This window comes from Lampris incognitus, chromosome 13 (genome assembly GCF_029633865.1).
Source record: "Lampris incognitus isolate fLamInc1 chromosome 13, fLamInc1.hap2, whole genome shotgun sequence".
Classification (NCBI taxonomy): Eukaryota; Metazoa; Chordata; class Actinopteri; order Lampriformes; family Lampridae; genus Lampris; species Lampris incognitus.
The window spans coordinates 53,520,335-53,547,553 of record NC_079223.1 but is presented as its reverse complement, the minus strand read 5'-3'; the positions used below and the strand labels follow the sequence as shown (position 1 = coordinate 53,547,553).

The 27,219-nt window shown below is 47.8% G+C and overlaps 2 protein-coding genes and 1 pseudogene across 2 annotated transcripts; 2 read left to right on the top strand and 1 right to left on the bottom strand.

The window, feature by feature from the left end:
• The first annotated feature begins 230 nt into the window (after window positions 1-230).
• On the top strand, window positions 231-2,516 carry LOC130122589 (uncharacterized protein K02A2.6-like; annotated as a pseudogene).
• A 14,988-nt stretch (window positions 2,517-17,504) lies between these two features.
• Window positions 17,505-23,929, bottom strand: LOC130122588 (THAP domain-containing protein 6-like). Its single transcript, XM_056291518.1, has 5 exons — window positions 23,850-23,929; window positions 21,652-21,844; window positions 21,407-21,520; window positions 20,840-21,050; window positions 17,505-17,620 (listed from the first exon to the last, which is right to left on the bottom strand). The coding sequence occupies exons 1-5, from the start codon at window positions 23,927-23,929 to the stop codon at window positions 17,505-17,507; spliced, it is 714 nt and encodes a 237-aa protein (XP_056147493.1).
• Window positions 23,930-25,272: 1,343 nt separating this feature from the next.
• On the top strand, window positions 25,273-26,975 carry adob (2-aminoethanethiol (cysteamine) dioxygenase b). Its single transcript, XM_056292086.1, has one exon. It carries the CDS (start codon window positions 25,484-25,486, stop codon window positions 26,267-26,269), a length of 786 nt encoding a protein of 261 aa, XP_056148061.1. The 5' UTR covers window positions 25,273-25,483; the 3' UTR covers window positions 26,270-26,975.
• Window positions 26,976-27,219: the final 244 nt, after the last annotated feature.

Below are 27,219 nucleotides of genomic sequence, written 5' to 3'. Positions count from 1 at the left end.
CAGAAGGGGTTATTGATGTGAAAGTAAACCTGAATAAGCAAACAGCTGAGTTACCATTGTATGTTGTAAAAGTGAATGCAGCTCCACTATTTGGTAGAGAGTGGCTGAGAGCTATTAAGCTTAACTGGAAAGACTTAAAAACTGTGTATGGTGTACAACTTGAAGAGAAAGACAGTTTAGATGCTGTACTAAAGCGGCATTCTGCTGTGTTCTCGGATGGGTTGGGTTCAATGAAAGACATTAAGGCGAGAGTGACTCTTAAACCTGATAGCATACCCAAATTCTGCCCACCACGTAATGTGCCCTATGCTCTGAGATCCAAAGTAGAGGCTGAACTGAACCGCCTCACTGACCTTGGCGTGATCTCACCAGTGGAGCATAGTGACTGGGCCACACCCATAGTTCCTGTCAATAAGAAGGATGGCACGGTGAGACTTTGTGGTGATTTCAAAGTCACCCTCAACCAAGCACTCTGTGTGGACAAGTATCCTATTCCACGCATTGAGGATCTCTTTGCATCGCTAGCTGGAGGTCAACGCTTCAGTAAACTGGACTTGTCAAATGCATACCTACAGATGGAAGTAATGGAGGAGTCGAGGAAGCTACTGACTATTTCCACACAAAAAGGACTTTTCTGCTACAACCGCTTGCCCTTCGGTATTGCGTCGGCACCAGCGTTGTTCCAGAAGGCTATGGATCAAGTGCTCGTTGGATTGCCATTCACACACTGTTATCTCGATGACATTCTGGTTAGTGGGCCAGATGAAGAGACCCACCTGAAAGCCCTGGACGACGTTCTCACGAGACTGGAGGAGTATGGTCTCCATGTCAAAAAGGATAAGTGCATGTTTTTCCAGGAGTCAGTAGAGTATCTAGGTCATGTCATCGATGCTGCCGGGCTCCACAAGTCGCCAGAGAAGGAACGCGCTGTTGTGGAGGCACCGGCACCCACCAACGTTAGCCAACTACGCTCGCTCCTTGGAATGATAAACTACTATGGACGTTTCATCCCGGACTTGGCAACCATCCTGCAACCACTGAACGCACTGCTGCACAAAGGGAAGAAATGACAGTGGACTACAGCTTGTGAGGCAGCGTTCCGAAAAGTGAAAGAGCTCATGGTATCTCAGAAGGTGCTAACCCACTACAACCCTGAGCTGCCCCTCCGTCTAGCCTGTGACGCTTCACCCTATGGGGTAGGGGCTGTACTCTCTCACGTCATGCCTGATGGTGTAGAGAAACCTATCGCTTATGCGTCAAGAACACTCAGCAAAGCAGAGCAGAACTACGCCCAGATTGAGCGAGAGGCGCTGGGGATAGTCTTTGGCATACGTAAGTTTCACCAGTATCTCTATGGTAACAAGTTCACTCTACTCACAGACCATCGCCCGCTGACCTCCATTCTCAGTCCAGTGAGGAGTACACCGTCGATGGCCGCAGCCCGCATGCAGCGCTGGGTGCTCCTCTTGTCAGCGCATGATTACACTATAGAGTATCGTAAGGCTTCAGCACATACTAATGCAGATGGACTGTCAAGGTTGCCACTTCCGGACACTCACGATGACAAGATAGACACCGTAGATGTGTTTTACATGTCACAGTTAGACACACTACCAATCAGTACCACTGATATCTGAAACAACACTAGATCTGACCCTACACTGTCTCACGTACTAGAGATGGTCACTACTGGACATTTTCCAAACACGAAAAACACAGATACTGAACTGTCTGTTTTCCTGACTCGTCAAAATTACCTCACAATCCAACAGGGATGCCTCATGTGGGGCACACGAGTGGTAGTGCCACCCAAGCTACGGCACTGGGTGCTCAACGAGCTACATACAGCACACCCAGGGGTAGTGAGGATGAAAAGCTTGGCACGGTCGTATGTCTGGTGGCCAGGTATTGACTCTCAGATCGAGCTCCAGGCCAAATCCTGCCACTCATGCCAGCGGAATCAGAGAGAACCGAGTCTTGCCCCTCTACATCCATGGATGTGGCCTTCCAGTCCTTGGGAAAGGATTCACGTGGACTTTGCTGGTCCATTTGAAGGACACATGTATCTTGTGGTAGTAGATGCTCATTCTAAATGGCCCGAGGTGCAAATCATGGATAGCACCACAGCAAGCAAGACCATCACAGTACTGAGGGGCCTTTTCAGTCACCACGGCCTTCCTCACATTCTCGTAAGCGACAATGGACCCCAGTTCTGTTCTGAGGAATTCACCACATTCCTGAAAGCCAATGGAGTCAAGCACATTCGCTCAGCGCCGTATCACCCTGCTATGAACGGCCTGGCCGAGCGCTTTGTACAGACTTTCAAACACGCCCTCAAATCCTCCAGGGGCGCCGCACCAGTGCAACAGCGGCTCGACACATTCCTTTTGATGTATCGCAACACCCCGCACGCCACGACAAAGGAACCGCCGTCTATGCCAGCGTTTCTCAAACCTCTCCTGGAGGACCACTTGTCCTGCATGTTTTAGATCTCTCCCTGCTCCAAACACAGCTGATTTAAATGATCAGTGTTGTTATGAGGCAGCTTCGGGAGCTCATAACGATTTGATCATTTGAATCAGCTGTGTTGGAGCAGGGAGAGATCTAAAACATGCAGGACAAGTGGTCCTCCAGGAGAGGTTTGAGAAACGTTGGTCTATGCTGTTCACAAGGCGCATGCTACGCACGCGACTGGACTTTCTCAAACCCAGTGTGGCTGGGGTTGTTCATCGCTCTCAAGACTCACAGCAGCAACGCCGTCAACAACACTCCAAGGCCAGACACTTTGCAGTCGGTGAGTCTGTCCTTGTTCGTGATTACCGGAAGGGGGAGGAAAAGTGGACACAAGGAGTTATAATGACTCAAACGGGACCAGTGTCATACGAGGTCAAGGTGGGAGCACAGGGAGTGTGGAAACGCCATGTGGATCAGATGTTGACTCGAACAGAGCAGGCACATGCGGACGCTGCCAGCTCTGCAGTCCACCTTCCTACCAGCTTCCCTATATCACCTCAACGTAGTGCTGGTGGTACTACACGTCACCTCGGTACCCCTGCATCTCACACTGATGAGAACACTAATCCAGTTCCAGTGGCTATCGAGCCCACGGAGACACCTCACTCCAGTGAACCAGCTGGTGCTGGACCTACTAAGATAGTGGAGACTGTTAGACACTCGCGCTATCCGGTGAGACATACTAAACCACCTGCACGTTACTCTGCTGAGTAAACACATCGATAATGTGGTAAAGAGACTGAGACTTTTGAGTATAAAAATATTGGGATACAAATACGGGGTCTGAATGTATACCGGAAAATAACATTGTTTTGAATGTACTTTTGGGAAGTAACATTACGCCTTTGTCACTTAATCTTTGTTCCGGGAAGTGATTTTTGCATTGTTGATGTACAACATATTTTAGTTGGGAGGAGATGTTATGTATCGATGAGGCTATTCTACCAGCGACCACTAGGTGGCACCTGTATTCTATATTGCTGTTGTCTGTGTAACCAGGTTAAATTAATGTTTTTATTTTGTTTGAGTATGAAATATCACCAAATCCTGTCTGTGTGCTGTTATTTGTGTTTACTACATTTTATTTTATGTCATTATTTACTTTTATGTATGTTTTATAACGACCGTCATATACTTGTACTGTCGCTTTAAGAGAGAGGTCTTGTGGGTACACGGAAGAGGGAACGCGGGAGAAGCCATTTTTGTTTTGTGGGGGGGAGTCTCAAGCAGCGATCGAGCCGAGCCACGCGTGTTTCTTACCGTAGCACAGTTTTGCTGGTTGAGGAGAACGTAACCTTGAGTATCCCTGTAAGAAGATACTGCAAGCTGTGGGATAAAATACTTGTTTATCCTTTCTTACATCGGAGTCCCGTGGACGGTTTCTCCTTCTAACGCACACGAGTGAAGTCTGGGCAGTGGTTGAGCTTCGACCCCCACGTCCGTAAGAAACACCGCTCCAGCTGGAGGACTGGACGTTTGTCGAAGGGTTTGAAACCAAAATAAATGGCAAGGTGGGCCAAATAGAGTCATGTGTGTCCCCCCTCCTTCCTTGATCATGATAGTGATGATGATGATGAGAGACTGAGGGCCCCCCACAACACCTGGGGCCCCATCCAAAATAGAACACAACGCAGAGCTAATGATGAGAGTGACGGGCGTGCAGCAGGCTGACCAGCATAGAACAGCATAGGACTGCCCCCGTTACATCTGGGTTGTAACCAACAGAAGAAGAGTTCCTAGTAAAGCATGGAAATGAACAGCCGTGTGTGCGTTGTGGTCCCTGCATCGTGTGTGAAATTGTTTACACCATAGTGTTATCAGCCAGCTACATAATATTTAGTCTCATAATTTTCAGGTTCTGTGCGAAACCGAATCTGAGATCGGCAATGGCATACAGCGTCCGCCATCTATGTGGTTATCAATTGATGTAATCGATGGTCGGGTAAAAAAAATAAAAAAATAAATGTAAACTACTAATAAGACACATTAGCCCCTAGCTAACGGGTCTGACCCTTTAGTCGAGCGGTTAGTGATGTCGCCTTGTGGTGCAGTACACCCCGTACTGCACGCAGGGGTACACCCCGTACTGCACCACAAGGCGACATCACTAACCGCTCGGCTAAAGGGTCGGACCCGTTAACTAGGGGCTAACGTGTCTTTATTAGTAGTTTACAGTCGTCACCCTCTCCCGGAAGCGCGCCCTCGCGCTTTGTTATTCCCGCGCTCCGAAGAGACTTCTGAGGATCTGCACGCTTCCGGATCCCACCGCTGCCACCAATGTAACCGGTTATTTTCTTGTCCGGTGCGGGATTCGGTACGGGGTGTACTGCACCACAAGGCGACATCACTAACCGCTCGACTAAAGGGTCAGACCCGTTAGAGGGGCTAACGTGTCTTATTAGTAGTTTACATACTCAAACAATAAAATAAATTAAAATGATCCAAGATCTCACGGAGTCGTTAAAAATGGTTAACATTTTTAAAAAATACGCAGAGCCTCAAAACAAACCGCCATTGGTAACCGGAACGGGAAGCTCCTCCTAATAATCAACATCAACAGTTTAATCAAATTCATTTAAAACCAAACTGAAGCAAACGCGGAAATGCCGCCTAAGAAAAACGCAGGACTGCCTGAGGAGGTCGAGGAGAACAGAAAGTCTTTTGACTACCTCTGGGCAGAGATATCAACAGCAGCCGCACAGCAGAAGAGGATCAGGGATCTCGTAACAGAAGGGCAAGCACTAAAAAACAAGAGCATGGAAAAGGACAAAAAGATATCTTTTCTGGAAGAACGAGTAGACGACCTGGCGCAGTACTGCAGGGTAAATGATCTGATCATCAGCGGTCTAAAAACCAGGCCCCAGTCCTACGCAGGGGTGGTGGCCGCCGCCGACGACACCACCGCCGGGCGTGGAGCCGACGCGACCGAGGCCGAGAGGGAATCACTCGAGAAACAAGTTGTGAAGTTTTTGGACAGTAAGGGTGTAAACGTTTGAACTAGCTCAGTCTGGTGATTATACAAGAATCTACCGAGCTCATTTAGCTTTGTACAAACATTCAAACTCGATCTAACATTTGTATATAATACTCGGAATTCACATACAAATACAAAAGTGTATTTACGACGTTTCCACTCTATCGCATTTAAATTAACTGTTTCCACTTTATCGCATTTAATTAACTCTTGTATTTTTCGGGAGCTCAACTCTATGCAATCATGCGCTTCGTTTCTTTGCACCGTTCTGACATGCCTGCGCTGCATGATGACGTCATCTATGCGCCTCATATTACTGAGATTGGTGCCTCCATGGCTCCACCTGCTGGCATACAATTATCCAAACTAACGTACATAACTTACACTCCCCCCTAAAGGGCCGTAAAGGGACCTTTACACAACAATTAAGTAACATACAGCACATTAATATAAAGCAATCAATGCATCATTACCTTATGATTTTCAAGACATATCAAAACGTCACATATTCACAAAAACAAAAAACAAAACAAAAAACCTTTTAACAGCAAAATAGCATTGACATCATTTTTTTTGTAATAAAGACCCTTTCTTTTTCTTTTTAAACAAAATTTAAACTACTTGAAAATATCAATGGTAGTTAAGTACAGTTTTCTGATGAAAAAGATCAATACAGGAAGATCCTAATTTGCCACTTTCAAAAAGCACAACCTTGTAATAGGCCGGATAAGTTCTGTGGAATTTGTCCTAACCTTGACTTTGCGCACATGCCCATCTGCCCCTGGGTAAATCTCTGTTACTCTCGCTAAAGGCCATTCTCCCCTTGGAGTCTCTTCAACTAGTAAAACAACATCTCCAACTGCGGTATCCCTTTGCAATTTGTGCCACTTTGCCCTAGCTTGCAACATTGGGAGATACTCTCTGGTCCATCTTCGCCAGAAAATGTCTGCGTGATACTGAACTTGATGCCATCTGCGTCTGACATAGAGATCCTTGTGATCAAACTCCTTCTCTGGGTAAGCAAATGAACAAGTACCTGGGCGAAGTAAATGATTCGGGGTAAGCGGCTCCGAATCAGACACATCATCTGAAAGAGTAGTGAGTGGTCTACTGTTTATGACAGACTCAACAATGCACATTAGGGTAGTAAGGGCCTCATCATCCATTACCTGTTCTGAAAGCATGGGGCGCAACACCTTTTTTACCGACCGAACTAAACGCTCCCAGGTACCTCCCATATGAGGGGCATGAGGCGAGTTAAAATGCCAGTCCACCCCCTTGGTGAGCAACATTCCCTGAATCCTATTCTGATCCAAACCCTCAAGTAATCCCTTCAGCTGTCTTTCAGCCCCTAAAAAATTGGTCCCATTATCACCGTAAATGTCCTTTGGACAACCTCTACGAGCCATGAATCGGTGCAAATAGTGAATAAAGGAATCTGTGTCAAGTGAGTGACTAATTTCGAGGTGGATGGCCCTGACCGTCATGCAGGTAAACAAACACCCGTATCTTTTCAAAACACTTCTGCCACGTTTCACCGTCAGTGGACCAAAGGAATCTATCCCCACGCCATTAAATGGCGGATAGGTGGCCTCCAATCTGCACTTGGGTAGATCTGCCATGTGCTGTGTAACTACCTTGGAACTCCACCTTCTACACGTAACACATTGTCTGAGGACCCTTTTAACTGCTTGCCTACCACTAATTACCCAAAATTTCTGTCTGACCATTGCTAATACATGTTCCTGGCCAACATGACCATGAGTCTGGTGAACTTCACGCACTATTAAATCCACAATGTGATGTCGTTTCGGCAGGATAAGAGGATGCTTCATTGTCTCTTCAAACTCCCCCCATGATATCCTTCCACTGACCACCAGTAGGTCATCATCAGAGACACAAGGACTGAGAGAAGCTAGCATGCCTCTCTGTGGCAACTCTTTCCCAAAGTACAATGGAAATTCTTTCTTCTGAACAAGGCGAATTATGGCAAGCTCTGCCTTTTCCATCTCCTGAGAATTAACTGGCAGGGAGCTATCAGGCACATCGCCACCTGAGACCTTGAATCTTAGCCAAGCATTGACTCTTAAAAGCAAAGCAACTCTCCTCTTAAAATGAAACCATGACGAGTGATACAAAATGAAGTCCTGAACAATGTCACTAGCAACACTCAGACTGATTTTTGGTGACTGTTTGACCTCAGGATCATTTGAATTCACCGTAGCCTTAACACCTGACATAGGCCAGTACTATACAGGCTTAGCCAGAAACTATGGTCCCTTCTTCCACATACTGCTGTCAATGAGGGACTGCGCTGTTACACCACGAGAAACTATATCTGCTGGGTTATCGTTAGAAGCCACATGGCGCCACTGATCAGGCCAGGAACCTGCCTGAATGGCCGAAACCCTGTTCGCAACAAAGGTGTGATACCGCTTCTGGGGTTTTTTGATGTAGCCTAAAACTATCATACTGTCAGTCCCAAAAATATGAGTTCTCAATTTCAATACACAGTTCCCTTAGTAGCATACTGTCTACCTTTACTGCCAAAGATGCAGCAGATAACTCCAACCTAGGAATACTTAACTGCTTCAACGGAGCAAGTCTGGACCTTGACATCAGCAAATGACTATCAACGCTATTGCCCTCCGACATGATGCGTAAATAAGCGACAGAACCATATGCTTTGGTCGATGCATCGGCAAAGTGATGCCACTGAAATTTAATTGCACTAGTAGGTTTCACACATCTGTCAATTCAAAACCTTGCAACACTGGTAACTCAGCTGACCAATTCTTCCAATCTGTGACAATAGCATCTGGAGGCTGATCATCTCAACCTATTCCCAATCTCGCTAGTTCCTGTATTATGAGTCATCCCTTGACCACAAATGGCGTCACAAATCCAAGAGGGTCAAACACAGCACTAACCCCACTAAGCATGCCTCTTCTAGTGTGAGGTTTGTCTCCAGTACGTACATTAAATGACAAAGTGTCTGAGCCCAGTTTCCAAATTAGTCCTAGGGCCTTCTCATAAACTACTTCATCTGAATCAAGGTCAAGATGCTGAACACCCTTAGCCCTGTCCTCTACAGGGATTAAATCCACAACTTCCCGGGAGTTGCTAGCAAACTTAGCTATTCTAAAGCCGACCTTCTGAAAGCATACCTTTCAAATCTTGAACTAGACGTACAGCACCCTCAGCTGTGTCAACAGCCACAAGGCAGTCGTCAACGTAGAAATTCCTTTTGACTGTCTCTACAGTCAAACTACCATATTTGGCACTACCCTGGTCGGCAACATGACGCAGCACAAACCCACAACAAGCAGGTGACCAAGTACCACCAAATAGATGTGCCGTCATGCGATAGACTACCACATCATCATTCAGGTCCCCATCCCTCCACCAAAGAAACCAGAGAACATCTCTGTCGCTGGGACAAACTGACCTGGTAAAACATAGCTTCTATGTCCCCCTGTACTGCTATTGGTCCAAGTCTGAATCTGAGGAGAACACTAACACATCTGGGCCTTGCCTGACATGCTTATTCAGCGAAACATCATTAACCTGTGCTGCACAGTCAAATACTACTCTCACTTTCTTTGGAGAAACGACTGGATGGTGTGGCAAGTACCACACTGGGCCATCAACAGCATCATGCTCTGATACCTCCTCTGCATGACCGTTCCTGATCAATGCGGCCATACTCTTCACATACTAATCGCTAAGTTCCTGATCCTTTACTAACCTCTTACAGAGCGACTGAAGTATTCTCTCAGCAAGAGAACGGCTATCTGAAAAACTGGGCTGACCCTTGAATAGAACTGGCAGCACATAATGGCTATCCATATCCTGAGTAATGGTACCCTTCCACAAACTCAATGTACGTTCATCCTCTAATGATAACAACTTCTCTGGACCATTCAGCTGTTCCCAACCCTCAACTTTCCAGAACTTTTCCAACTGGTCCTCTTAGTGACAGTCTACAAAATTGGCTGACAATGACATACCTGTACCTGGCGAAAGTGGCCCATTCAAAGCCCAACCTAATCTGGTTTTAACAGCGTACGGCATGCCAGGACCCGTTCCTTGCCTGACCTCCAAGGGTATCCTCTATTCGGCGTTGTCTTGGCCAATAAGAATCATGACCTGATCGCTTCTCACATCTGGTAGATGTATCCCTTTCAGGTGGGGGAATCTCTCCACATCAGCCTCCGTGGCGATGTGAGTCTTGTCACAAGGGATAGCAGACCTGGTGTACACAGGATTCAGCACATAAACCCCATCATGGTTAACAGCAGATATTTCATAGTAACCACCCTTGTATCAGTTGTATTAGGCCTATCAATAGTGTTTAGGATCAAAGTTTCAACTTCTGCTCTCACCCCCAGTCTCTCTACTAGACCGTCTGTGCAAAACGTTGAGGAAGACTGTTGTGGATTTTCCTTTATCCTTTAATGGGCTCTTTCCCCAGCAACCTCTGGGGAGAATAATCATGGGACAAATATTAAAGCAAACAGAGAATCTTTAATGCATCTGCAGATGGAGCGACATAAGGCTACACAGAGGTTCGTCTGTGAGGATATGCTCTGCTCTGAACTGGAGATAGTGGTTTTTTAAAGAACAGTCCGTCGCGTCATACAGTATGTTTCCTGCATCAACTAAGGTGTAGTCTTACAAAGGAAAGAAGGAAACATCTACGTTAATCACGTTCTGTGCCTCGTGAGTGTCTGTAAGTCTGTTGCACTTATCTTTTGCTGTACCAGGTCGTTCCTGGGATGCGGCAACGGGGAGGCAAGCATGATAACAGTTGCTATGTGGCCCCATGGAAGGTACGCATGAGAACAATGGGTATGTGTGTCTGCAGTGAGTGAGAAGTTTCATACACACAGAGAAGTGGAAAACTACGGAGTACATACGGAGTGCATATGGAGTATATTTTGTACTCCACAATTCCCATTGTCTAAAAGAGCGTAAGTGCAAAATGTTCGGCTGCTACCAGGCGCTCTGACTCTTATGGGTACAATAGGCAAAGCTAGTCTGGATTTGCCTCCACCGACTGCATTACACCCCGCCTTAATGGTAACAGCTGTACTCTCAGACTCTGAGTCTGGCTTCCTTTGTGACTCAGGCATATGCAAGAACTTTGTGTGTTTTTGGGAAAAACCATCTACGGTACAACGCCTATCCAGCTTACAGCTGGATGACACATGACCTGTCCTGAGACAATTAAAACATAAGCGTTTGTTAAGTACATATTTCTTCCTACTTTGTGGAGTCATATCCTTGAACTTGCCACAACCAAGAATCTACCGAGCTCATTTAGCTTTGGTTTCCGTTAGATTGTTTTTTCCTTATAGCTGATTCTGTGGATGTGATGAGGTCAACTATAGGTAATTGTTTGGGTGTCATGGTGAAGTTCAGTCCTTTGGCTAAGACCTCCTTCTCTGATTGGGTAAGTACCTTGTCCGACAGATTTTTGATCCATCTGTTCTGCGTTTCGTTTTGTGTGGGATGTTCTCTCTTCTGTCTCCAAAGGAATTGTCTCTGTCTTTTGTCGAGACAATTCCTTTGGAGACAGAAGACAGAGGCACAAATACAGGGCTAGAGAGCCGGCATGCAGAATCAAGGGCTACATGTACTTATACCTGTGCATATAATCATAAGTTAATTGCATTCAATATATATTTTTTTATTTTAAATGAAAATAAATGTTATGATATGGTCACTTATAGCAAGCGGATTTCAAGTCTGAATCCCAGGTCAGTTTAAAGTCTGAAATGTGCATAACATGGAATTAGAACACTTTTAAAAGTGTGTTTGTTAGATGTTCTCTGAGTTAACTAGCATTTGGTGAATTATTTACTTTTCATTTAAAATTAAAATTTTGAATGCAATTCACTTGATGATTATATCCACATGTATAAGTTCATGTATCATATAATTAAATACTAACTGCTTATTGACCCGTTTATGCAATTTCAAGCATAGATAATCATGGTTTGGTAATCAAACTTTTGACTGGTACTGTATATCCTTTGTTGGATCCTGTATTGAAGTCTGTGTAACCGGTTATTTTTTTGCACGGTGCGGGATTCGATACGGGGTGTACTGCACCACAAGGCGACATCACTAACCGCTCGGCTGAAGGATCAGACCCGTTAACTAGGGACTAACGTCTGATATTAGTGGTTTACATCTGTAAGCCACAAAGGGATGTAGACTATAGGCAGAACTAAAAGAGAATTTGAATTATAAGCTTTCTGGCAGCCTCATTTTGCGTTTGAACTGGTGTGTATGTGTGTGTGTGTGTGTGCGCGCTCGTGTGTGCGCGCGCGTGTGTATATATATATATATATATATATATATATATATATATATATATATATATATATATATGTATACAGTGCATCCGGAAAGTATTCACACCCCTTCACTTTCCCCACATTTTATGTTACAGCCTTATTCCAAAATGGATTAAATTCCTTTTTTTTCTCATCAATCTAAACACAATACCCCATAATGACAAAGTGAGAAAGGTTTTGCAGAAATTTTTGCAAATGTATTAAAAATAAAAAAAACTGAAATATTGCATGTACATAAGTATTCACACCCTTTGCTATGACACTCAAAATTGAGCTCAGGTTCATCATGTTTCGACTGATCATCCTTGAGATGTTTCTACATCTTGATTGGAGTCCACCTGTAGTAAATTCAATGGATTGGACATGATTTGGAAAGGCCAAATCCTGTCTATATAAGGTTCCACTGTTGACAGTGCATGTCAGAGCAGAAACCAAGCCATGAAGTCGAAGGAATTGTCTGTGGACCCCCGAGACAGGATTGTATCGAGGCACAGATCTGGGGAAAGGTACAAAAAAATTTCTACAGCTTTGAAGGTCCCGAAGAGCACAGTGGTCTCCATCATTCGTAAATGGAAGACGTTTGGATCCACCAGGACTCTTCCTAGAGCTGACTGCCCAGCCAAACTGAGCAATCGGTGGAGAAGGGCCTTGGTCAGGGAGGTGATCAAGAAACCGATGGTCACTCTGACAGAGCTCCAGCGTTCCTCTGTGGAGATGGGAGAACCTTCCAGAAGGACAACCATCTCTGCAGCACTCCACCAATCAGGCCTTTATGGTAGAGTGGCCAGACAGAAGCCTCTGCTAAGTAAAAGGCACATGACAGCCCGCTTGGAGTTTGCCAGAAAGCACCTAAAGGACTCTCAGACCATGAGAAACAAGATTCTCTGGTCTGATGAAACCAAGATTGAACTCTTTGGCCTGAATGCCAAATGTCACGTCTGGAGGAAACCAGGCACCTCTCATCACCTTGCTAATACCATCCCTAGAGTGAAGCATGGTGGTGGCAGCATCATGCTGTGGGGATGTTTTTCAGCGGCAGGAACTGGGAGACTAGTCAGGATCGAGGGCAAGATGAATGGAGCAAAGTACAGAGAGATCCTTGATGAAAACCTGCTCCAGAGGGCTCAGGACCTCAGGCTGGGGCGAAGGTTTACCGTTCAACACGACAACGACCCTAAGCACACAGCCAAGACAACGAAGAAGTGGCTTCGGGACAAGTCTGTGAATGTCCTTGAGTGGCCCAGCCAGAGCCCGGACTTGAACCCCATTGAACATCTCTGGAAAGACCTGAAAATAGCTGTGCTGAAATGCTCCCCATCTAACCTTATAGAGCTCGGGAGGATCTACAGAGAAGAATGGGAGAAATACCCCAAATATAGGTGTGCCAAGCTTGTAGCTTCATACCCAAGAAGACTTGGGTCTGTAATCGCTGCCAAGGGTGCCTCAACCAAGTACTGAGTAACGGATGTGAATACTTATGTACATGCAATATTTCAGTTTTTTATTTTTAATAAATTTGCAAAAATTTCTACAAAACCTTTTTCGCTTTGTCATTGTGGGGTATTGTATGTAGATTGATGAGAGGAAAAAAAAGGAATTTAATCCATTTTGGAATAAGGCTGTAACGTAACAAAATGTGGGGAAAGTGAAAGGGTGTGAATACTTTCCGGATGCACTGTACATGTATCAGCAGCGGACCGTGCATTTCAGACCTAGGCCTTCGTTGAGACGTCACCTCCTCATAATTACCCAAAGACAGCCGTCATATCGCCATGCTACAATGTTTTAGTCGCAGAAGTGGTTATCATCACAATCATCACCATCATCAAGTTATTTGACACTTTTCACTTTCACAACAGCTGTGGCGACATGGTGTAACGTAAAGCCTTACTTGAAGTAATCCCGCTGGGCATAATAATATGATATTGTAACGTGTGGCTAATGGGTCGAACCCTTTAGTCGACTGGTTAACGTCGTCGCCCGCGCTGCGGGAAATACGGGTTCGCGTCCCGGCTGTGGCGACGGTTCCCGGACTGCCCCCTTAATTCGCTGCATTGGTTTTCAGAAGCGGGATCTCGCTGAAAAATGGAGAGAGAGATGCACGGATTGGAGCGGGACATTGAGCAGACCCGTTGGCGCTTGGAAAACTTGGCATTGAAAAGACGGAGCCCGCCAGAGATGGAAGTTTTCCAGCCCTCCTTGATGGCTGCAGTGCACCGCGGCTCCACCGCCCTCTAGAGGCCAGGAGGGCCAATACAGGGGAACGCCCGCTGCCATCCGCCACCGATCGCCCCCTCGCGAATGGGAGGGATGCTGCGCATAGAACACCGCCCAAGCTGCCCAAGTACAACAGGATGACACAGCTAGACCTGTACCCCTCGCAAGTCCAATTAGTGGCATGGCACAGTGGATGGAGCAATGAAGAAGCTGCCTGGCTCTGGCGTTGGAGGGAAATGTTTTGCAGGTGCTCCTCGACCTAGCCCCAGCAGAGCAGCGGGACCTCCAGGCCCTGACCATGGTGCTGGAGAGAGGATACCGGCAACTCCCCTGTCACTGTCATCAGCTGAGTGTTGGTTGTGGACCATGCCACTGAGATTGGGCCGGTGGTGCCCGGGAGGACTCCAGGTCGCACCAGGGAAATGGTAGTCCCTGTGTCTACCAGGACCCGGCAGGATCGACTGTTGAGTTGGCAGTCCAGATACAGTCCTTTGGTGTGACCTAGGTGGCCAACCAGCGTGCATCAGCCTTGAAAAGGAGCTGGAAACTGGAGCGGCGGTCTCCTCACTAGGCCACTCCCTGTCATTTTCTGCCGGCAGGATAACTCTGGCCTTTGGTGCTGGTGCTGGGCAGTTGCAGTGGTCAGAGAGCAGGGGCCTTCTGCTGGGTAAGCTGTGTGAAGAGTACCACCTTGGCCCGTTCAGCTTTACAGAGAGTCTTGCTAAGGGATTGGGGCATGGCGAGGCAGACATGCTGGTGCAACTGCTCCAGCATGAGCTCCTGCAGGAAAGCGTGGAGGGCCAGCTTCTCTTAGGCGGCTGTGTTGAACTGCTGGTAACCATGTCGGGCGTGTAGCTACACATCTGTGGCAAAGGTACCCAGGCTCTCTCCCTCTTGGCGGCAGCAGCTGGCTAGCTGCTCCCTTCTCTGATCAGTGAAGGGTCATTGCCGGAATCGTCTCTCCAGCACCATGGTCAGGGCCTGGAGGTCCTGCGGCTCTGCTGGGGCTAGGTCGAGAGTACCAGCTCGGCCCGTTCAGCTTCACAGATAGCCTCACTAAGGGATTGGGGCATGGCGAGCAGCCCACCGCCCAGTTCCATGGGTCCACAGTCTTCTCTAAACTGGACCGCCACCAGGGCTACCTCCAGGTGCCACTACACCCTGAGAGCCGCAACCTCACTGCATTTATCACCCACAAAGGGGTCTTCTGCTACAAACGCATGGCTTTTGGCCTAAGCTCTGCCCCCAGCTGCTTCCAAAAGATCATGGCCTCCGTCTTTGCTGGAATCCCACGTGTGGCCATCTACCTTGATGACATCGTGGTGCACGGGGCCACCATTGAGAGCCACGACGAGCGCCTCCACCGCGTGTTTAGTGCGATGGTCAAGCACCACCTCACACTCAATGGCTAGAAGTATGTCTTTGCTGCCCCAGCCATCGAGTTTGTGGGGTTCCGCCTCTCAGCCGACGGCATGTGCCCACTGCACTCGAACACAGAGGCCATCCACCGGGTCCCGGAGCCCACCTCAAACGTACAGTTGGTCGCCTTCCTGGGCATGACAGCTTTCTACCTCCGCTTCCTGCCACAGTACTTGGCCACAACTGCGCCACTGTGACAGCTACTGAAACATGGCAAGCCCTGGCTCTGGACACCTGCCTGCTCGGATGCCATGTGCCTCCTGAAGTCCCACCTCACCTCACCACCAGTTCTGGTGTACTTCGACCTGGCCAGCCCCACCCTTTTCACATGCAATGCCGCCACCACAGTCATTGGTGCTGTGATGTCCCAGCTGCAAGACGAGATCGAGAGGCCGATCGCCTTCACCTCACAATCTCTCAGCCCCACGGAACAGAGGTACTCGGTGGGGAAGCAGGAGGCCCTAGCGTGCCTCTGGGCATGTGAGCGCTGGCACATGTATCTCTACGGACACTTATTCACGCTGAGGACGGACCACCAGGCCCTCACCACCCTGCTGGCCACATCAGGCACCGGCCACAAACCACTCCGTCTCCACTGTTGGGCCGACCACCTGCAACAGTAGGACTTCCGCCTGCAATTCACACCAGGCCAGGACAACATGGTGGCTGACCTGCTATCACGCTCAGTCCCCAGCCTACCCTCAGCCCCACCTCTGGGCCCTGAATGGGACCAGGCCAAGCAGCTCCTCCACACTCCCCTTCAAGAGACGGTGTCCCTGCAGGAGCTCCAGGATGCCTCAGCTGATGACCCCACCCTCTCTACACTCTCGACCTGCCTCAGGTAGGGCTGGCCGGCGAGGGTACCAGATCAGCTGCTCCCCTACTTCAGGGTCAAGGACGAGTTGTAATGGTGGAATGACACCTGCATCGCTCGTGGGCTCTTCACTGTGGCTCCAGGTGCCCTTCGGGTGCGTATCCTTGCTATGGCGCACGAGTGCCACTTGGGCATAGTCAGACTCAAACAGCGGTGTCGCGATGTCGTGTGGTGGCCAGGCATCGACAGGGAAATCGAGACCCTGGTCAAGGACTGCACTGCCTATCTCCTCAGTGGTAAGACCAGGCCCCTAGCCCCACCGCCACCCATGCATCCGTTGGACTGGCCGTCCCAACCATGGGAGCACCTGCAACTTGATGTCTGCGGCGAGCTGCATGGGGTACCGCATCACCTGCGCTTCATCATCGTGGTCTACGACCTTCACTCTATGTGGCCCGAGGTGATACCCGTGGGCTCAGTCACAGCCAAGGCGTTGATCAACATTCTTGACACCCTGTTCGCACATTGGGGCCTGCCCAAGATGATCACGGCTGACAACGGTCTCCAAATGGTCCCCCATGAGCTGTCCTCCTATATGGCGGGGAAGGGGATCTGCCACATCCGCACAGCCTTTTACAACCCTGCTGCAAATGGGGGGTGGGGTGGGGGGTGGAGTGGAACGGCTGACTCAATCACTGAAAAACTGAATAAGGGCCCACCTGGCACAAGGGTGCACGCTCATCACCAGCCTCCTCCAGATGCTGCTGCATTACCGGGCCACTCAACACGCCACCACAGGAGTCTCCCCAGCTTCCCTCATGCTGGGGCAGGAGCTCCAACTACCTCTGGACAGGCTCCGCCCTACACCGGCTCAGGCCCCAGTCCACCCAGTTCAAGACACAGTTGCCACATGCTGACGCCTAATGAAGAATAGCTTTGATAGGGCCCAACATGCCAGACCATCTGCCATCGCTGTCTCGGACTGGGTCAGGATCTGGTGACCCCACCGTGACAACAACCTCCAGTCGTTCTGGCCGGACCCTGTTCAGGTCAGCCAACATTTTGGCCCAGCTTTATTCAGGCTCGCCGACGTTACTCGCTGGCATGCTAGCCACATGCGTAAGGTGCAGGCCCCCCCTGGGCCAAGACTGAGTGTGCCGGCTGCACGGTTCGATGCCGCAGCAACACCAGCCCCTCCAGCTCAACCTGATGCAGTGGGGCCACCGCCAGTAGTGGCTGCACCTGTTTGCTTGATGGTCAGCTTGGTATGTTGATTAAATGGAGTAGGTTCAGCGCCAAAGACAGCTCCAGTTTTGTCTGTTATTTCAACATAACAGATATGGTGCTAAGGGTTAGAACCAGATAGAAGGCATAGACCACCATGAGACGTTTGCCCCAACAGCAAACCTTACTTCAGCATTGATGTATGGGCATTGATGCAGGCAGCAGTGTAAAACGACTTCATTGTTCATCAGATGGATGTATGTCAAAACGGCATACCTACATGCTCCAGTAGATACAGAAATATCCTTAGAACAACCAGCGGGTTTTGAAAAGACATCAGGGACAGGGGAGAAATTAGTATGTAAGTTAAAGAAATCCCTTTACTGCCTGGAATTGGTACAAACGTCTTCATGATCGTCTAGAACAGAACAATTTTGTGAGAAATCTATCTGACCACTGTGTGTATAGAAAGTGGATAGGCAATGAGACAATTGTTGTAGTCATCTGGGTTGATGATTTAATCATTGCAGCCAGCAATAATGATTTGTTCAGCAGGTTCAAAAACACCATGAACTCCCAATTTAACTTGAAGGATCTGGGAAAAATATACTGCATTTATGGTGCAACTGCTCCAGCATGAGCTCCTGCAGGAAAGCGTGGAGGGCCAGCTTCTCTTAGGTGGCTGTGTTGAACTGCTGGTAACCATGTCGGGCGTGACCCCTCCAGAAAATGTCGCCATTCCTCCAGTGCCAATTTCACCGCCCGGAGCTCACGATTCCCCACATCATAGTTCCTTTCAGCTGGGGAGAGACGGCGAGACAGGAAGGCACAGGGGTGTGTCTTGCCATCCTCACTGGAGCGCTGAGAAAGGACCGCCCCCACCCCAATCTCAGAGGCGTCCACTTCTACAACGAACTGCTTGGTTGGGTCTGGCTGGATGAGGATAGGAGCTGTGGTGAAGCGGTGCTTGAGGGCTTGGAAAGCTGCCTCTGCTACAGGGGTCCACAGGAACGGTCTGGAGGTGGAGGTAAGAGCGGTTAGTGGGGCCGCAACGCGGCTGTAGTTGCGGATGAACCGTCTGTAGAAGTTGGCAAACCCGAGGAACCTCTGAAGTTGCTTACGGCTGGTCGGGCTTGGCCACTCAAGAACCGCTCTGACCTTGGCGGGGTCCATTCTCACCTGCCCATCGGCCACGATGTAGCCCAGGAAGGTGACTGAAGGGGCATGGAATTCGCACTTCTCTGCTTTTACGAAAAGGCGGTTCTCCAGAAGCCGTTGAAGGACTTGGCGGACGTGCATGACATGCTCTGACAGAAAAAAATCAGGATATCATCCAGGTAAACAAAAACGAAACGATCCAACATGTCACGTAGGACGTCATTGACCAGACTCTGGAAGACAGCTGGGGCATTAGTGAGACCAAACGGCATCACCAGATATTCAAAATGCCCCAGGGGGGTGTTGAAGGCAGTCTTCCATTCATCTCCGTCTCGAACCCGGACCAAGTGGTAAGCATTGCGGAGGTCTAGTTTAGTGAACACTGTGGCTCCCTGGAGAGAATCAAAAGCGGAACTCATGAGGGGCAGAGGGTACTTATTCTTGACTGTGATGTTATTGAGGCATCTATAGTCAATACACGGCCGGAGGGTCTTGTCCTTCTTGGCCACAAAAAAGAACCCCGCACCAAGGGGTGATGATGACGGGCGAATAAGACCAGCAGCCAAGGAGTCCTTGGAGAGGCTATATAGGCGGCTGCTGGGGAGGGGAGCGCCCGGCAGCAGGTCAATAGCGCAATCATAGGGGCGATGAGGAGGCAGGGAGAGAGCTTGCTGCTTGTTGAACACGGCTTGGAGGTCATGGTACTCTGGAGGCACCAGTGACGGGTCAGAGGTCTCAGAGCTTGGCCCCCGGAGTTTGGAGGTGTGGCCCGTGGTAAGTTGTTGTGACCAGGAAAGCGGCGCGTCCTCTCTCGCCTCCGCTCCCGGAGACGGTTGTCCACACGAATGGCCAGGGTAACCAATTCCTCCAACCCTCCAGGCTCGGGTTAGAAAACCAATTCGTCCTTTATGGATTCGCTTAGCCCGTTGGAAAAGCCGGCCTGGAGGGACTCGTTGTTCCATCCGCTCTCCGCTGATAGCGTATACGGAACTCAACTGAGTAGTCAGCGACGCTCCGGGAACCCTGGCGGAGAGAGATCAGTCTTTTTGACGCATCCTTTCCCCGCACGGGATGATCAAAAACCTGGCGAAAGGCAGTGGTGAACTCAGCGTAGGATGAGGAAGTGGAGGCCCGCATCTCCCACACCGCTGTAGCCCAATCCAGGGCACTTCCCCGGAGAAGACCCATGATGTAAGCGAATTGGCTCCATCCATGGAATATGACTGGGGCTGCTGGTTAAACACAATCTCACACTGCATCAAAAAAGGGCAACAAAGTCCAAAATCTCCATCATACTTATCGGGCGGGGCAACTCATGGTTCCTTTGCCGAAGTTGATGGCGCTGGGGGTGGCGGAGCTGGCGGGGCGGATCCCGGGCTAGCGGAGGCACTAAGTTGGGTCTGGATTCCAGAGATCTTTGAGCTGAGCCCACGGAGGGCGTCAGCCATCCCCTGTAGCACCTGGCTGTGCTGGCCGAGGACCGAGTCCTGGTTGGCTACAGCCTGGCAGACCGTGGCCAGGTCTGTGGTGGAATGGTCTGCTGGGTCCATAGTGGCTGGAACGTACTGTCACGTATCGGGAAGGAACCCAAAAGCAGACGGGACAACCAGGTAAGGGAAGAATCAAGTCTTTATTGAAGTGACCGATCTCGGGGGTAGAGCAGGAGGTGGCTCTGTGGCAGGTAGGCAGGCAGGCAGAAGTCCATGAATGGCGACGTTCCAGCGAAGACTGGTCCATAGTGGAGGCCTTTTAAGGGTGAGGGCGATTGCCGGGGTGAAGGGGGGGGTCAGCAGGTGTCAGCTGGTGTAGCAGGTGTCAGCTGGCGTAGCAGGTGTCAGCTGGCGTAGCAGGTGTCAGCTGGTGTAGCAGGTGTCAAGGGCGATTGCTTTGATGTCAAGGGCGAGAGGCTGTGACAAAAATAAATACAGATATACATATATATTTTAAAGAGAGATAAATATATAAACAATGTAGCATAAAAATGTAGGGGAAAAAATAAAAGTTGCTAATTAAAGTTTGCCATGAAGTCTACTTGAAAGATCTGAAATTTTATGAGCAGAAATTAATAAGTCCCCTTCAGATAATAACAAGGAGTTTAATAAAGAGTGTAAGAATAACATGTACATGAATTTCAAAGCGCTAACTTCATCTTACCTGAGTAGAATTCAAGCCTCTCGTTGAGCTCTTCATTAATGAGGTTCTTTTCTCTCAAATCCCCCAAAAGACTTTTCACTGTGGTCTTTGCCCTCTTTTCTCTGGCCATGGCATTCTTCTTCTCTCGCTCCAGACTTTCCACTCTTGCCAAGGCTTCATTAAGTCTGGTCTTCAGAGCAGTAGAAGAAGCAGGAAAGGCATAGGCATGATACTAGTAGAAAGAGGGATGAACAAAGTTTGAGTTATGTTTCACTTCACACACATCACTTTGACACCACTAGTGTATGGCCCACATTCTTTCTTATAGTCATCACCTATCAAAGCCAATGCCAGCACCGTGTGTGTGTGTGTGTTTCTTTGTGTGTGTGTGTGTGTGTGTGTGTGTGTGTGTGTGTGTGTGTGTGTGTGTGTGTGTGTGTGTGTGTGTGTCAGGAATGCATATTCAACATGTCTTTAATTGTGTGTATGGGTTAATTTGTGAGTGTGTTTAATATGAGTGGCAGCAAACAAGTGAGATTTGAATATGTCCAGGACCATTATGATATGATGTTTAAAGTAGAAACTCACATCATTAGGCTGAGGTTGTGGGTGTGAGGCTGCAGGTTCTGGGGCATCCTGAGAGGCCACGGACAGGCTCTCTTCAGCTCTTCTGCAGGTAGACGTAGTCCTTTCCCTTTCCGGCTAAAATGAAGAAGTACAATACTTGAAAAGAATATATATATATACAGGGATGAATATCTCACCCAGCCCTGTAATTGATAACAGAATATTTACATTTATTAATGCTAATAGTCTTATGATGATTTACCTACTCTTTGGAGGTGAACCGGGAAGCTGAAGATGGATGGAATAACTACATGTCTGAGTAGGACAATCTGACCTGTCCTATCAAAATCGCTCTGCTTAAAATGCTCACAGCAGATCACGGAGGAATCCCTTGCAGTGAATCCTTCCCTCCTCAAAGACACTTCCCACTTCTTCCTCAAAACATTGTCTTTGGGAAACCTTCAAAATGAAAACGGGAGATTTGAGAGAGTCTACACAAAAACATTTTACAAAGGAGGTCACGCTTATTTTTTTCCTTCAAATTTCATAGAACCTTTCTTCAACAAAACTCCTATTTTGATGCATATTTGTTGACAATGAACCAAAGCTGGTGAAATTGTGAATACGGTAGGTTTGTTTGCAAACTATTCTACAGTCAGATGTTCTGTATTTTTAAATAAGTGAGGTGGGTATGAGACATGAGAGGTAGGAGAACCGAGCCGAAAGTACCACTTTTTACTGTTTCCGAGTTTACTCCGGTATGGTGACAGTAATAGATGCCATATCTTATCAGAAACCACATACATGTGTCCCCTTTCAGAAGCAACTTTCCATATGTTTCTCAGTTAAATGATCTGGACATAAACAGACGGAGAACACAACTTGCGCGATGGTACTTTCGCACCTCCCTTGCGGGACCAAAGTAGCACTGCTGCGGTGCGAAAGTAGCGGCTGTCATAAAGCGTAAGATGCATCGTATAATTATGGTTTTGTATTCTGATCACGTTTACCTTTATCAACCAATCTTGCAGACCCAATTTAACATTTGTGCCAATTCATCAAGGCAATATTTTGAGTTTCATAGACTAATAAATATTCTTAGCGTCAATTTATCAATGTTGTGTAACGCAATTTTGATACAAGCCTCGTATCAAAAAACGTCAGTGATAGAGGTTGGTTATTATATTTGAATCAGCCATTCGCGCTTTTGTTCATTTCTTTTAATTCACCAATTGCTTTTGCGCTAACCTTCATGCGCACACCGCCATCACGTGGAACTAATTGGTCTTTGTCGTCATTTGGAGAATTGCAGTTTGTGTGAAGGCGTAAGCAAGGTAAGTCCTCAAATAATTAAAAACAATTGGCTATGTAGGCTGAAAAGAATTACCTTAACTGTACTATTCTGTAAGTATAATACAATAAAATACATTAACTTGCAGCTTGCTAGGGAAACCATTTACGTTACTTTCGTCCCTCCCCTCGCTGGTACGTTCGACCCTCTCAGGTCGCCTCTCCATTTAGCCAGGCTAGCATATGAACTGTGCTAGCCTGGCTAGCATATGAACTGTGCTAGCCTGGCTAGCATATGAACTGTGCTAGCCTGGCTAGCATATGAACTGTGCTAGCCTGGCTAGCATATGAACTGTGCTAGCCTGGCTAGCATATGAACTGTGCTAGCCTGTCGATTTAAAACTATTCTGTCATCGAGACAGTAAATGTGCTAACAAAGCAACATAAAGTCATTTACCGGAACTTCTAAGAATGAAACGTAATTCGAAAAAAACCTCAGATCACGTAATTTTACTTACCGCATGAAAAAACAGCTTTCGCTCTATAATTTTTTTAAATAACTGCGTATCGCGCCCATTTTTTGGGAGAAGGGAGAGGTCTTACAAACACACACACTGACTTCATTGCGTCACGTCCTGTTTTGTTTCCTTGGAAAAAAGCTCTGTGCTAATTTCGCGGCGTGTTACTTTGGGCCCGGTTCTCCCCTATCTTCCTGTTGTTAGGATGGATGACATGTGAATAATACAGTCTGTGCTGGGCCACCTGTGTAACATTCGCTGCTCAATATAATACCAGTAACGTTAATATTGTTTTATTTGTACAATAGCATTCTTTTGTCAGTTGTAAAGTCAGTGTTATGGAATATGACTTATAAAGTCTCAGTTCACAGCCGGGTGAACACCGGCACTGAGCATAGCCTAGCTAGCTGGCTACGATTTCGCAGTTGGACATAAATACAGTACAGTAATATTATATTGTAGCAAATTGGGGGGGGGGGCAGACTGGGAGACCGTCGCCACAGCCGGGACGCGAAACCGTATCTCCCGCTCCGCAAGCGACAACGTTAGCCAGTCGACTAAAGGGTCTGAGCCTGGTGTCAAGGACCAACGTGTCTACTTATCCATGCACGCTACAATATTCACAAAATACAACCAATAGTGATGTTCAATCTTACTTGTGAAAAGTAATCCCCCGAGCCCTGTTTTCGACGGTCCGTCGATTGGAGCAGGAATATGCTGAACAGTGTTCTGGCATCTTTCTCAGTCGTGTATTCTGCTGCTAGGCAACTCGTAGGATGACCGGTCCAAGATGGCGGCCGTATTTCTCGCGCCCCAACAGCCAATGCGGCGTCTACTCTTTATATGTCTATGGATGTAGCCGTACAGGGTAATGTTTTAGCCTGACCAAACAAGGCCCTGCTATTTCCTCGAAGTCAAGGAAGCATTGTCTACTTGTGAGGTGAATAGATCGGTTTAGCAACCGCTACTCAGGAAAGCATGTCGCTAAGTCAGCTGTTAAATGGCATGGATAATAAAGTTTACAGCTGCACCGAGATCCATGGAGACAATCAGGGGGCCATCGCACTAAGAACCCGGTGAACAGACAGAGGCCCAATCACACTGATGTGAAATATTACCTCATTCGTAATGCACTAAATGAGGGCAAACTACATTGTTTACTGCCCATCAGAAGACATGGTTTCAGACATACTGACAAAACCTGTAGCAAGGATTAAAATGGTTAAATTCAAAAGGCTTTTTGGAAATGAAAATGTACATTCATGGTAAATTTGGCTTGAGATGATGAGAACAAGTGGGGTGTTGAGTTATGTGCTCTCATCTGTTGAGTTGTGGGATGTAGGTTGCAGAATTATATGTTCCCATTAAGACTAGGCTTTTTGTTTTTTAATTTGTGCATATGTATTGTATGCAATACGTTGTGGTTTTCGGTGGCCGGACCTTCCAGTGCACTGCCGGGCTAGTCTCTGATCTTCTGCGTGATCCTTTCTCAAGACGGAGAACAGAACTGAAAACTCAACATTGCCAAATGTTCAAAACAAAAAAAAGCCTTTAAGACTTTGAAAATATATGATGCCTTGAATATATGTATTTAATTCTTTTTTTTCTGTTTGTCTTTTTCACTGTCCCCTGCTGTATTGTTTGACATTGTTTTATGTTGTTGTCGTTTTATATGTTTATGTTCTCTTTGTAACGTTCTCCTGAACCGGGTGTAAATAAAGTTTACCGGATGTAAAGAAAGGGTAGATGGATTTGCCCGACTTGGACTGCCGTCCGGTGTGGTCAGAAACCCTCACCTTCCGAGCTGTGTGGGTGGAACAAAGGCTCGACGGTCGTGACGTAACTAACTACGGTAGCCTGTTTCAGTCAGCGTAGTGGTCCTTTACTAATGAATACAGTTACAAAATCTCTCGAAACTGACAACTTAAATACCACGGACGCCCAGCGGTGTGTGACCACACTGTTAAATGTTTTATGTCAAACTGGCTGTTTTAATTAATATGCACCGCAGTTACACGCAAGGGACACCATATCCCACAATGCAACTGGAAACGCGGACGTGTGTGACAGTTGTTCTGACATGGGGAGGTGAAAGGCAGGTGACGTTGAGCTAAACGCCGTCCGTAATTTACTCGAATCACACTTATTCTCGTTTTCATCGATGTCCATTTTCCAACTAAATCCAGAAAAGGTTACGGTGGATTAACGTGCGCGTGGCACAAGCGGTCAGCGCACCAGCTGCAGACCGCGCTGCAGATGTGAGCTGCCGCAGCGGGACCGGGGGTTCGGTATGATGCCACAGGACAGCATGACTTCCATCGTTCAGAGACTAGCCCGCCAGGCCCGCGTCACGTTCAGAAACCCTCCTCTGACTGTAGAAGCCAGCAAAACTTTCTTGGAAAACCAGAACAAGTTGAAGAGCATGATGACGGAAGTGAGAGCGACGGACCTGAAACTCGTTCCGAGGAAAATGGAAACTTCGCCCGTTGCCCCGCACCCGTACCGCGGCGTACCTCCAGTAACGTACATGCAAATATGCGAGACGGACGAGTTCAGCATGGGGGTGTTTCTGCTAAGAAACGGGGCCTCAATCCCACTGCACGATCACCCGGGGATGCACGGCATGCTCAAAGTTCTGTACGGCAAGCTCAGAATCACCTGCTTCGACAGGCTGGACAAAATGTACCCCGATGCTACACCCGGCGACCCTCATTCACTCCCCCCGTTTCAGACCGGAGCTCTGAGACGGTCTGTGGTCCGGTCCACCGGGGACTACACGGACGAGAGCATGCCGTGTATTCTCTCGCCAGACCGAGACAACCTCCACCAAATTGACGCTGTAGACGGGCCGACGGCTTTCCTGGACGTGCTGGCCCCACCGTACGACCCGGATGACGGGAGGGATTGTCATTACTACGAAGTTTTACCGCCGCCGCCGGTGAGGGAAACTGGGGCCAAGAAGACTCCTCGGGAGGCGCACGACCAACCCATGGAGGTTTGGCTCATGGAAATTCCGCAACCTCCTGACTTTTGGTGTGGCGGTGAGCCTTACCCAGGTCCGGAGGTCTCTCTCTGAGTCTGTGACTACAGCGTCTTCTTGTCTGCTTGTCGCTCTCGGTAGCTCTTGAGCAGTTTATGGCAAAGACCGTTCCTGAATAGAATAAAAGACTGTAGGCATTTTTCGGCTGGCATTAGATAGTCGGCCTTGATGAATCAGCTAAATATGGAGTTCAGGTTGTGGGAAAAAAAACACCTGCATTTAATCATCTGTTCTTACATTGTTTGCACTAAAATAAATTGAATGGTTATCCATTAAAAGGTAACTTATTCCTGGGTTGAGCTGCATGGTAATTCTGCTGACTGGATCACCTGAATGGTGGTGTTATTATTAAAAACATGGACTTGAAGTGATGGTTTCGTTTCTCTTATGTGGACACACTGATTGCAAATCAAGTGGTCATGTTTGAAAAATGTGCTTGATACGTTTAGTGTACTGTAATCCCCACCATGTCATCGGCAGTAGTCAAACTCCATTCTTTATAGAGTTTCTGACGGTTAGAACATGGCTAAAACATCGTCCACCCATCCATCATCCAAACCGCTTATCCTGCTGTCAGGGTGGCGGGGATGCTGGAGCCTATCCCAGCAGCCACTGGGCGGCAGGCGGGGAGACGCCCTGGACAGACCGCCAGGTCACCACAGGGTAGTGTTGATACGATTTCTCTTCACAAGGTACAAAGGTCCGCATGTAGCTCAATGATTGGAGCATGATGTTAATATTGCCAGGGTAACGGGTTCCATTTATATATATATATATATATATATATATATATATATATATATATATATATATATATATATAATTTGGTAGACCAAGGCACAAGCAAGCAAAATTTTATTTATGTAGCACTTAAAAACCTACAGTTGCCATGGACTCCCAGGGTTGCTCGTGTTGCCTACACCTTTAGGCTACAATGGAAACAGGAAAATTATAACAACGTAACAGTTGAATACATTAATTTTCAA

Excerpts from the sequence above, each read along its gene's own strand:
- LOC130122588 (XM_056291518.1), bottom strand. The coding sequence starts at position 23,929 with ATGCCAGAACACTGTTCAGCATATTCCTGCTCCAATCGACGGACCGTC. Across the intron at positions 21,521-21,651 it reads TCCCGGTTCACCTCCAAAGA|CCGGAAAGGGAAAGGACTAC; the intron begins GTAGGTAAATCA and ends TCTTCATTTTAG. Across the intron at positions 17,621-20,839 it reads GAGGCTTGAATTCTACTCAG|ACAAAACTGGAGCTGTCTTT; the intron begins GTAAGATGAAGT and ends TTGAAATAACAG.
- adob (XM_056292086.1), top strand. The coding sequence starts at position 25,484 with ATGATGCCACAGGACAGCATGACTTCCATCGTTCAGAGACTAGCCCGC.